The 13,342-nt window shown below is 37.8% G+C and overlaps 1 protein-coding gene across 2 annotated transcripts in view; it reads right to left on the bottom strand.

Moving 5' to 3' along the window:
• ci (transcriptional activator cubitus interruptus) overlaps nucleotides 1-13,342 on the bottom strand; it is a 554,770-nt gene that overhangs the window by 197,406 nt on the left and 344,022 nt on the right. The window contains exon 3 of one of the 2 annotated variants that reach the window (XM_083110883.1): nucleotides 4,233-4,374. In XM_083110883.1, coding sequence (XP_082967009.1) covers nucleotides 4,233-4,374 — 142 coding nt within the window. Of the gene's footprint in view, nucleotides 1-4,232; nucleotides 5,778-13,342 lie in introns of those variants that run through there. The other variant, XM_083110882.1, reaches the window with a different exon arrangement.

Raw genomic sequence — 13,342 nt, 5'->3', positions numbered from 1 at the left:
CATACGTACAATCATTAATTAATATTTTATTATTTACAGTGATTAATTGATAGCTTTATAGGTAGCCTACATTGCTCTCAATGTATTTATTCATTTCATGTATATTACAAAGTAGACCGGACAGCTAGTAAGAACTACAGCTTCCATATTTATGTAATAACATAAAAATAAAAATGAAATGAATGTATTTTTTTATAATCATCAAATTTTTCGTTTTATTTGATACTACCTACATTAATTTTAAAAAAAGAAATTGATTGGAGGATATTACTATAAACATGATCTTATTTTAAAAATAATAAACAAAATAAACTATGCGTCTTTGTGTGCAAGCCAACCTCCGAGGCGCACGCTAGAGGTCCCGGGTTCGAATCCCTGCATGGGTGTTCATTGTCAGTATATCTTAATCAATTTGATCATATTGTCATCACTCATCCTCATCTTCGCGATTAGCCAAAAGTGGCAGAAAAGCGAAGTAAAATAAATCAAATAAATCCATCAACCAAACTCTGTGTGAAGGAGAATCAATCGTAGCAAATGTAAAGTATTCAGCCTAACAGCATGCCGTGGTTATTATATGTATAATTTTAGGTTATCGTTATTCCTTTATATGCCCCTTTTATGCTAATCTCAAAGCTTACAAATATTCCTAATTCATTCAAACGCTTGTTATTTCCAAAATAGTTTAGTAACGAACATTTTTCTCCCTTCTGTTGTTTTCTGTGAGTTTCAGTCTATTCTCATTATGTCTCTAGTATTTAACTAATAGGATTAATAACAAAAGGCACTCTAGGAGGCAAGAAAATAAAAGTTTTCTTTTAAATATAATCATTTACATTTTTTAATGTAACGGTTCTCCCATAGTAACATAATAAGCAAAATTATATTTTCAAAATTCAGTTAATCCCACCCATTCACAACAGACCCAAACCCATGAAAATTATTTCATACAGCGTGCTGTCTTTATGAATTTTCTTAAGAGTTATTTGAGTTTCTGAACACGAAATTCATTTGGTAAGAAATTAGACCAATTTTTTATTATACTAATTAGTGTACGTCGAGATCGGATTTGTTAAAAAAATGATTGTCAAAGCTGGGATTTAAGTAAAATTTTAAAATATGAATTTACCTAAAACTCTGTTCTTTCTTGTATCTACGTATATTTAACATTAGTGTGGTATGAATCGTCACTTTAACATAATGCTCCGCATAGCCCAACACTTTATGTAATTCTCAGTTCAAAAGTATTTATAATCATTATCAAATTAGTTTCTTCCATTATATAAAGAGCCTTACTACAACTTTTAAAAAGTATAAAAAGTATGGCCTCGGTTGATTTAAAAATATATATTATGCCGTTATATCAACGTAATATAAGCCTGGGATATTTGGTTAAATTTAATTTCCTCAACGAACACATCCCTGCGTTGAATACTACTTTTTGGATGGAATCCTCCAAGTAAAGATTTCTAAAACGTACTGTAACTGTTTAACATTCTGATCATATACCGTACTCGACACTAAAAATTAAAATTTTAAGGCAAAACTAATGGTGTATTTTTGACGTCACTTGATGTTCGGTTAATTTTCCTTTGTTCTTCGTTACAGTAAACAAATCACTGCATGGCATGATAAGATAGAATTCTAATGGATGACTTCATACAATAAACAAGATTTTGTTGTTAAAGAACTGAAAATTACTATTGGTCAATTTCAACGCTCAAAATGTTATTCTGGTAGCAAATAGTTCACTGATGTTCGGGTAAGAATACTTTTAATGCATAAATATTCCTCTAAGGGTTGTCCTACAAATAAATCACAACTATGTATAGAAAACACAATGCCAAAACTAAATATAAATAACAAAATTACAATAGTATCAAAAATCCAACAGAAAAATAACGGAGTAGAACAATAAATATTTATTGGTCGATACATTTTGGGGCATGATATTGTTTCATAATGTATTCGTCTACTCTAAATTTCCAAGTGGAAATAAAGAAACTTGACCCCCTTGCCCCCATATGCATATGTATGTTAGAAACCTAAAGAAAAGTAGGAAAAATTTGTGTACCTTTCCTCTAATATGAAACTCTATTCTAGTTTTTTTTTTTCATTTTTGTTTATATTTCCACATGAGAATGATTTTCAAAGAATTCTAGATCGAACACTCATTCTCTTTTGATTCGTCTACGCGGGGAAAATGACAAAACAAAACAATCTGAAAACGTATATATAAGTTTAATATATATATAACTTATATATTTTTTAATTTATATTTTTCAAAATTTTGCACTGCACGAACCAACCTATTGATATATTTTTAAAGAAATACCACCGAACATCAACTGACTTCAAAAATACACCATTAGTTTTGCCTGAAAATTCAAATTTTTAATCTCGAGTACGATTTATGATCAAAATGGATAAGTGTTTTAAAACAGAATTTTATCCCCAAGAATTAGTACAGCGCAGCAATTAAAGTGTGGAAAAATATCTAAGCTTCAGAATATTGACAACCTGACCGCAAGGTAGTAATTTGAAACATTCACGGATAATTTGTGATTTCAAAAATCCGAGAAGAGCAACAATAGCTTCATACCCTTGGCGAAAACTGCATAATATTTTAATGTACAATAATGTGACAACAACAACACTCGGTGAGTGTGCTGTTAAAGAGTCTATCTTCGTATGCATCACTTCTTGAATACATTTAAGCAATTCTTTGTGTTGAAAATTTATGTACATAAAATTTATAGCCCCTGTCACATTCACTTCCGAACACTTTTGCTTATAATTTATTCCCTCGCTGCATTCATGCAAAACTGAACACTAGATATTAAATGCTTTTTTAAGATGATCCGCTTTTGTTTCACATTGTGTTCTCATTTTCATTTGATGCGTGACTTAATAAACAAACATGTATTACTAGGTATATGTTTTTCAGTGTAAGTAAATTGCATTTCATGGGCAAAAATAAATCATCTACGCACTCAAAGGACACCTGCTGAACAGTGTTCGAAATTAGTGGTGAGAAGTCGCGAAATAGGATTAGATCAATCAAATGCCATTTTTGGCGACTATGAAACAACTTACAACAAGCGCTTCAAGGTGTAAATAAAGTAATGTTTCAATAAATTCAGATTGAATTAATTGTGCGGTACTACAAATCGTAGAAATGAGTTTACCGAACACATTGTCATCTGGTTTGTCGGTTTTGGAAACTATATGCTATGCATTAGTTGCTAAATGCTAAGTAGTATCATGGAAAAGAAAGAGTCCTACGTGAAATTTTAAGGTTGAGGCATATTAATATGATCACATTTTCCTTTTGAATAGTAAGTACAAGAATGTGTCTAAATATAGCAACAAAAAATATTTAAAATTATTAAAATTTCAATAGTCCAAATTTTAAACCGAAGATTCCGTTTCTTGGATATGCATAAATCAGTAATATATACGTATATATGAATGACACGCATGTAAACAAAGATTTGCATTCTCGCGTATAAAATCCTGAGACAAATGCACATTTCTTTTCAACATGCTATTTGCATTTTTCGAAGTGTCTAAGGCGCTAGAAAAGTTTAATAATTTGTTACAGAATTTTACCATGTTAAACTATTATTGCACACAATCATACAAGATTATCAATGTGACATTTATTTTGCAAAACAAACATTTATATCTCCCAGAACCCCTCAAAAGGTAAATATATGTCACTTTTAAATATGATAAGAACAAATGAAAAATATTCTTCCGCTGTAACAGGTTCTTCGCGTTTTTTTTGTCGTACTGAAACAATCACATGCATTCACACTTATGCCTCATAGTTGATTGTGAAAAAGTATAGCACAACCACGTTTAAACATTTCAAACTTTAAATATTCAACTGTACAGTGGAATGCACAATTATTGCTCGGCAAATTGTCCATGACTGTTTTCATTAATTTTTCTCTTGCATCCTACGTGTTTTTAAGGAATGAATTTTTACGTTGCACAGATTAATTGTTTGATATTTTGTTTCCCTTCTTGAAGCTCTAATTGGGTAAAACAAAGAGAATAAACGTGGACTTGGTAATACTTACGCTTCCCGCTCTACTATGAAAAATACGTTATTTTTAAAGAGTGCACAAGTGATGTATAAAACGTTGTGAGGTACAAAAAACACGCAAAACATGAATAAATCAGGAAAAAACGTGAAGAAAATGCAAAAAAGAATTTTTACTTACCCATGCGCTGCCGGGTGGGCAAAAGCGGCCGGGTGGACCCTTGCAGAGGGGTCCCAGATGTATCTCCCCTCGTGTGTCCTCTGATCCACGGGGATGGGAGCATGAAACGCTGCAAAAGCCGACGGGAATTGCAGCGGGAGTCCTGTAGGAGGAGAATTCTTTTCAGGCATTTCTGCATACAAAGTCTGGTAGCATCTCATTCCAAAAGTCACAAGTCAACACAAAGAAATAACACTATAATACTTCCCAGCTGTATCACAGGGGTCAAACACACGACAAAGGCTTGAATAGTAAGTCCAATATTCTTGAAATATCCCTATTAGGGACAAAGACAGTTTCCCCCCAAATATAATTTCAGTTTCAAAGTATCTGATAACCACGGCGGTAAAGAGGGGAGGTAAAAATTCTTCTGGTAGCTTTATTTGCTTCTTAATTTGCCGACACCACTCTCACTTCTTCATCAAGTCCCGCGACCTTGGCGAAGTGACGAATTACTTCATTACCAACCCGGTCTCCATCATTCCCCTTCTTTTTTTTTACTCTCCCTCTCTCGGATTTCAAACTGGCGCCGACACACCTCAACGGGAACGAAGCTTCTTTTCTCCTACGCCTCTTACCGGATCAAATTGATTTGTCGCTGCCTCCCCCAGTTCATCGTCTTGCATCTCCCACGCCCACCCTTCCTTTTTCTCATGTTCTCTTTCGGTCCTTTCTCATTCTCGCTTCCCAAAGCCGATCGTCACTTTCAGAGTAATCACGTGGTTGATTCGCTAATCATACGCTGATGACCCATCAGATTCGTGTTTTCTTTGTTTCGTCAGCTTGCGACAAAACCATACAGTCCTTGGCAGACAACTGCTATCTTAAACATGTCGATCCTGTTTTGAAATACTCACACATCACTTTTGAGGGCTCGACCGAATTAAAAGTCCAATCTTGGCTGTTTATTGAAAGGCGCTCCTTCAAAAATCACAGGTGAATACGTTGATAACGAAATGACAGGTGGCACTGCATGTCAATTAACCTCAGAATTGAAGTGCAAGACACAGATTATAAACACCAAGAGCCTTACGATACGCAGCAATGAAAGAAATTATCACGAATTGTCCTCGAAATATGTCCCTGAGTAAGTAATTATGCACAAGAACACAAAACAAAACACTGATGAGTCTATTAAGTCTTCAACAGGTTCAAGGCACGACAGAACAATCCATAAACAAGCACAACCACGATACTTCAATCGTTGATGTCCTAATTCAGCTTCATGCATGGACGAATTGTCCCGGAGGGGAGAGTCAAACCACGTGGACGCGAAAGAAAAAAAAAAAGAAGGCGTAACTGTTGACAATTGCGAACTCAACGAGACACAAACCGTCTGCAATTAAATCTTTGCAGAATGTTCAAGCGTTGTTATTGTCCGGACCTTGAAGCACTGGTTTCTCGCTCGAGACGTTGTCTACTTCCCCCGTCTTCCAGGTTGAACTTGCCCGCAGAACCCCACTCGCTTACAGGCCGCGTGATAGCACAGTTGACAGCCGCGTACAACTCAACTAAACTGGCCGCGGAGAGAGAGAGGGAGAGAGAGAGAGAGAGGGCCTACCCGCCGAGCCCACTCCGCCTTAGGCCATGCTGAATTCCTGGCCGCTCTGTGTCGCGGACCCCGACCCCCGACATAGGGGAAGGATATGGGTTCAACCCGACCCTACTCTTTTTTTCCCCCACCGCGGCTCGTAGGAACAACTTGGGGGTGTCGACAGCAAGGCGCGCAAACCGTTGCTTTTACTCTCTTCGAAGAGAATGACACAGTGAACGGAGATGCGATGATGTACCGCAAGAGTGCACTGCTGTAGCTCGACTACGAAATCAACGTTTCTTGAAGAAGATCTCGTAACAATTACATTTCAAGGGCAATTCTTTCTCACAACAATATATTTTGTTTGCTTACTAATTAGGTTATATGAATTTCGAGTATTTCTCCTTTAGAATAACCGAGACGACTGATATATGGCAATAAAGTTGTGAAACAAGGTAATAAAAGGAAATGTTCTCTGTGTGTGTGTGTGTGTGTGTGTACCATTCTCAAATGTTGGAATAATCATCAGTTGAACGTTTTGTGAAACAAACAAAAAAGTAAGTTGAATTTCCAAGTACGATTCCTGGTGAGGATTCTTTCAAATGATTCACATTCTGTACAGGCCCGTAGCCAGGCAAGGGCCATGGGGAGGGGGGGGGCTAAGCACTGCAGTCAGCCCCCCCTGGCATTAGGTAAAACTATTTTGTATATTTTGTTCGTAGTGATGAGTGAAAATATAGACAGCAGATATAATTTTGCTCACAACTTGGTGAAGGCTAAATTCACAGAACAAGAACATTAGTTCATCTTGTTTATGAGCCGAAGTGTAAGTAGTGGCAAGTACCCTATGTAGAAAATTTTCTATACTTTAGTCCTCTTTAGACAGAAATCTGTGACTTTGATGTCATCATTCACCATATTCCTTCCACATCTGCGTCAAAGGTCTAAAGCTCCAAATTCTTTACTTCTTCGGCCAGGGGTGAACATTGTACATTTTTTCTTGTGTAATATAAATATCTGTATCTGTGGTGTGGAGTGTGTAGTAAGGGATTATGTAGGTAGCAGTAACACTTCAAGAGATGTTTTAGAAGATAGAATGAAGAAGGAACGAAAATTATAAATTATATATTTTATATTATCTTAATGACCCCCTCCCACACACACATATACCTAACACAGCCCTGCAATTTGGGGCAAAAATTCGGATGATTTGAAATCAATAGTGTTTTGAGTTGATCACGGAAATGACATCCAATTTTCCACATCACGTTAGGATTTTTCACAATTTCACAATCAAAATTATCATATTCGCCATTCCATTACGCCTATTACAGAACGCAATAACATAAATGTAAACGAAGGAAATTTCTGTTGTGTACAAACCAAGTGATTCTGGAAGTATTTCGAATACTGATGACGTGTATGAATGACATACATTTCTTCCAATTACGTCAAGATTTTCCCCTAGACCAGGATTTTTCTCCACGGCATTAAGTTCAATAATTATAACATTGAGTTTTGGACATTTTGTAAAGGATATTTGTATGAGAGATTTTGAAAATGAAATTTACCTAATCAAAGTTTACAATTTTCATGTCAATGTGTCTTGGAAAGATAGAAGGTAGATAAAATACTTACTAGCCTATATGCATTTATAGTTCAAAATTGGAGGATTTGTATTGTAGAAAACAAAAATTTTACCACTATCTAAACAGAGCCATCTATTGAGGAAATGATGGAACTACACATTTTATTGTGAAATTTAAGTAGTTAATATATTTCTATTTTCTGAAGATACTAGAAGTGATGGGTAAAAATGGATTTGATTTTTGGAATCAGCATGCTGAAATTATGCAGAGACAACACTGCGAGTCATCCAAACCCTTGCAGGCCAGTGTAATTTACATTCACTTAATACTGGTAAATTTTTTGGCAAATAGACATTGTTTACAAAGCTCCCTGATAACCCGTGAGTTGGAGATCGATTCCAGCTACAGGCCTAATTCTATAAGATGTCTGACTGCATCGCGGGAGGCCCACTTCGATTGCCTAACTATACGGCGATAAGCGGAACGCAGTGGCGTGCCCAAGGAGGGGTTGGTGGAGGTTACAACACCCCCTTTGGCCCGGTTTTCCTAAAGAAAAAGAACGTCAAAGGTAGGAAAATAGGATAAAATTAGGGCTGACTAGCAAGAAAAGGTATACGTAACCCCTCCCTTTCGAAAATCCTGGGCACGCCACTGAACGGATGTCAGTAGGAAGTTTTCAATAGAAACTTCTGCTATCGGCGTAGAGTTAGGGAAAGCACAAAAAAAAAACGCCTTGCAGGAAAGCGAGTATTTCCCATTGCTATTGCTCGTTACTATACATGTTATAGGGTATTCCCACCACTCATTGGTACCTTGTAAAGTATATCCTGGATAATGATTTTGAAATGCTACAACGTTGTACAGCGAACCAAAATTCATACATTTCTATTCTTAGCATTTCTTTCAAGAAAATACCCAACAAAACGAAAGGCCGCGTTCTGCCATAAGTGAAATTAATTTTCAACACGTTCTGGAACAACAACAGCCCCAAGGGTTCTGATGTACTGCCGATGTGTCAGGGTGTATTGCTTAGCCACTTTCGGCTAATAGCGAAGATGAGGATGAGTGATGATACGATGAAATTGATGAAGGAACACTCACAAAGAACACCCATGCCCTAGACAGGGATTCGAACCCGGATGTGTCGGGGTTACTAGAAACGGTAACACAGTAAAATTCAAACCCGTTTCTATACAAGGTGCAGCATGAATTAAGGGTTCGATTTTTCCTAACATCGTGTTATTCGTTCAACTCGTCGTGTTTACTCTAGTCATCGTGCCACTCCATTAAAAAAGTGATGAACAGCGCCGCTGAAGCAGGCGACTGAAGCTGATTGGTTGCTCGTGTCACGTGCACGCTATGACGCCAAAAGTTTTGGCGGGAAGAGAATTGAGTGCCTCACAGACTATGTAAAATTCCCGCCATTTAGGGACGTAATTTCAAGAAATTTAATACCCAATCGGCCTCCGCATTCACCAGATTTAACAACCTTTGATTTTACACGTACCAAATAATTAAAAAGTATTCAGAGGTATTTAAAAACAATTTGAAAATATCACTGTTGTTATATACTTTATACTCGATTTAAAAACAGGGGAATTAAATAATTTTATACAGCAAATTTGCTCTACACTTTACAGTATTTTATGTATTACTAGTGCACAACACGTTTGTAATTGCAGACTTTGTATATTTTTACATTGGTCTCTCATTTATGTATATAGGGCTAACTATTATGTGCACTGTCAACATAGGCGTGAGCAGACCCTCTGATTAGGCGGGGGGGCAAAAGCCTTGAAAGTTCAGTCGGGTAAGAAATTACATAATTAATTACATATTACATAATTAATTCATTCTCCCCATAACAAACCAACAGCAAAAATGATAAAAATTGTCTCTGAAATGTGCCCGCTCCTTTTCCTCCAAACCAAAGTGTTATAGCACTAGCAGCAACTGCCTGAAGTACTTAGTTGTTCTTACTTCTCTCTCTGGTAATTTACAATGCATTACAGAAAACAAATTTCGAGCGAAGCGAAGAAGAAAATTTTTCGATATAAATTTTTGCAAATTGAAAACAGTATTGATTTAATAGGGCGCAAAAAATTCATGGGACGCCATGGCATTCTCTTTTAGAATTTTTCGCATTCAGATTGTTCCTAGGGACAATTGGAGAAATACGATATACATTTTGTGGAAAAAAATATATCGTACATTATTATTAGGGTCAATAGGGTACGGGAGGGAGATATGGAAAGCAAAGGGAGGCGATGTACTAAACAGAATGCAATGCACATTTTACAAGAGGGCTTTGCATATCAGCATGGGCACTGCAAACTGCGGCGTACTACGGGAACTTGGACTGGTAAGGGAGAATACGTGGGGTATGTTGAGAAGGGTTAAATACTGGACGACATTAATATCGAGAAGGAAGAACTCGGTAAAGGGGCAAGCGCTGATGCAAGGGTAGGAAATGGGAACATGGGCGAAAGAGATCAGAGGTAAACTATACGAAATTGGGCTAGGATGGATCTGGAAGGGGAAACACGTCGACCAGGGGACATTGCAATTAGTGAAACAAAGATTAGAGGATATAGATAGGCAGGAAATAATAGCGGAATGTGAAACTAAGAGATCGCTCGAACTCCAAAGAAGGGGACCGCGGGAATGGGGACAAGTAGCGTACATCAAGAAGGTGAGCATGGTGGCAAGAAAGGGGTTGGCATGGATGAGGCTAGGGGGATGGAGACACACTATAGTAAAAAATGAGGAAGGGAGATATAAATGCGTATTATGCAATGGTGATGATGGGACAGAACATTTATTCTTATGTCAGGACACGCGCGTTCTGCAGGAGGAGAAGCTACACAACATAAGCTTGGAAAGAGTGTTCGAATCAATTGTAGTGCAAAGGAACATGCAACTATTGGAAAAAGTGGGGGTATATTTACAAACAGTTAGGAGGAAAAGAAGTGTTGCACAGAGACGGGATAAGGAACAGGAATAAGTGTTAGTTTAAGTGAGATCAGTTAAAACAACCAGAACTGCTATTTAACACCTATACGGAATGTAATGGAAAGTGTAGTCTGTAAGGAAAATTATAGTTGTGTAATACGAATAGATGTAGTGTGCACAGCCGATGGCTCGCACATGAGACGAGCAATAAATACTTAGTTCAACACCCGCCGCCCCCTAGCAACGGCTCTGTACTTGGCAAGTCTGTAAGAAAAGGAATCAATGCGAGCGAAGCTAGCAAGAAAATTTTACGAGTGTATTTTTATTTGTATAATATTTGAATTGCCCCTCTGCAGGTGCTTCTGGACGTCTGGAAGATATAATGCAAGAAAGACGTGAAAACTAATTCCATCTTGAGTACCTTTTGTCCTGCTACTCTTAAATTCTGCTAGTCTTGCTTTCTTGTACTTCAATGTTTGCCCCCTAGAATCAGGGCCGGACTAAGACGAAATTGGGTCTGATGCTTGAAATCTTCGGTGAACAATAAACACAACGATGTTATAGTTACGTCACAGCGCAAATAATAATAGTAACTGTATAATAAGTAACGCTGTGTCTAGGCGTCCGAAATAGGGGCTCCAAATTTCATTCTAAGATTTATTTTCAGGTTAATATAGCAAAAGAAAACTGTTCAGCTTTCGAAAAATTCTCGTCTGTTTTCATTTGGGCCTATTTCAGGAATAGGCCTAATGCTGCAGCATCAATAGCACCCACCTTAATCCAATTGATTTCCGTCCAAGGTTGGGGTGGGGGGACAATACCCCTCTATGGCTGCGCCACTGCACCTCCTTTCCCCGTAGTGGCTTTGAATTTTCATCGGCTTGAAAATACTTAATTTTCTTTAAGATAACTGCGATAAGATTCCTCTACACTAAAATGCTAGGTGAAAGTATAATAATACAGGGGCAGTGAATGTCTGGAAAGGGGGAGGGCAAGAAAGGTCACACCTCCCCCCTCGAAAACTAATGTCAACCTAAAAGTATATATTTCACACGTATAATTTGATTTCAGTCATAGTAATTTACATTAATTATTATGTGATGGGGATGCAAGAATGAGATAATTTCAAATTCAAGTGGTGTTTTCTGAGGGGGCAACACTATTATAGGAGTAATATGCCCCATGGTAAAATACCTTAAATCTGCGAATGTACAGGATTATTTTTTCTCATTTGAAAGGAACGATGCACACGAGTTAGATCGTCCTCCCCTTTCCAGACGCCAATAGGCAAAACCCCCTTTTATTTGTTTACAAAACATTTTGATTAATTGCATAATCAAATCACCAATTCATTACTACTTGAAAAGATGTTCAAAAAATTATTTATGGTTTATTTATAATGGAAGGTTTACAATAATGATATTTCCTTCATAGCCTAAGCATGTTTCAAATTTTTTATGGAAACAATGTGCTGCAATTACAATAAATAATTGTAAAATAATAACAATAGCCCGTGAGAGCCACGGCCTACTTATAGGCTACCGACTGCCTGCCTCACTCACACCTGCCGAGGTGGGAGATCATCAAACCAGTTACCAGTTCGTCAGCACGACGAATCACCAGTCGTTTGCCGAAACCTCAGGAGAAAAGTTTGTTACTCTTCCCCACAGAAGACTCGAACCAGAGTGCTTCCCACAGCCTGACGCCTTAGACCGCATGTCCACGGCGCGGGAATTATATATAGTCTCAGAAAGTTAAAATTCAGACATATTTTTATGAATTTTTCAAAATTTGAAAACAGATAGCTATAAAAATGCTCTCTTACAATAAACATAATTATTATTAATAATAATGTTGTTGTTAATATGTACACTTAGATATAGACGATGAGATTGTTTTTAAAGGAAATAATAATAATAAAACGGCTTCCGTGGCGGAGTGGTTAGCACAGCGCGCTGCGACGCTAGGGCTCCCGGGTACGAACCCTGTCCCCCTTTTAGCCTGGGCATAGATGTTCTTTGTCATCAATTTCATCATATCATGACTGCGACGCCAAGGGTCCCGGGTTCGAATCCCGCTCGGGCTTGGTTGTTTGTGAATGTCCATTCATCAATTTCATCATTTCATAACTCATCCCCATCTTCGCAAATTAGCCAAGAGGCACAAAACGCGAAGGAAAATTAACTAAATCAATCAATCATCATATCATGATTCATCCTCATCTTCGTGATTAGCCAAACGTGACAGATAAGCGAAGTAAAGTAATCAATCAATCAATCAATAATAATTAGTAACCTTGTTACAAATATAATCATTAACATCAAACAAAATTATTACTAACGGTCTATAACTATTAATATTTTACTATTGCTGAAAGTTGAACCGCTCCTATATATACGACCCTACATACATTACACCAATCAGTGGCTCGGATCTAAATATGTTGTTTGTTAACAATAATAAACTGGAAGAATTTCATTAACCGCATGATTTCCTGTCCCCCTTTTAGCTTCAGTCCCTCGTAACACGTGCTCAGGAGGAAGGGGCTGAGGGGGGATGACATGTAACCTCACAAGAAGATGTGGCCATCATTACACAGGCGAAGGTGACAGCACCACACAAACAAAGGCTTCGGAAAGAAAGCAACGTGCCTGGTCATGCGTAGATTGTGCGTGGGCAGGTTGAGAATGCTCCGTAATTGACTGCTTGACATGCGCCGGCCGGAGAAGATACGGTGAGCTACGATGGCCGTCAGCGCCATATTTCCGTGGCGCTCGAAGCTGCCCGCCGCATGTGTGTCGTGAGGCTCAAGGTGACACTCTACGACACCCAAGCCGCAATCAAGAAGCACGTAATAAGATGTAATTAGCCCTCAGACGCTCGTGTACATTACCTCCCTTATATGGCAGGAATTGTACATAGTCTGTGAGGCACTCAATTCTCTTCCCGCCAAAACTTTTGGCGTCATAGCGTGCATGTGACACGAGCAGCCGAAT

Source organism: Lepisma saccharinum, chromosome 24 (assembly GCF_977018435.1).
Source record: "Lepisma saccharinum chromosome 24, izLepSacc3.1, whole genome shotgun sequence".
NCBI classification, from domain to species: domain Eukaryota; kingdom Metazoa; phylum Arthropoda; class Insecta; order Zygentoma; family Lepismatidae; genus Lepisma; species Lepisma saccharinum.
This window is presented reverse-complemented; position numbering and strand designations above follow the sequence as displayed.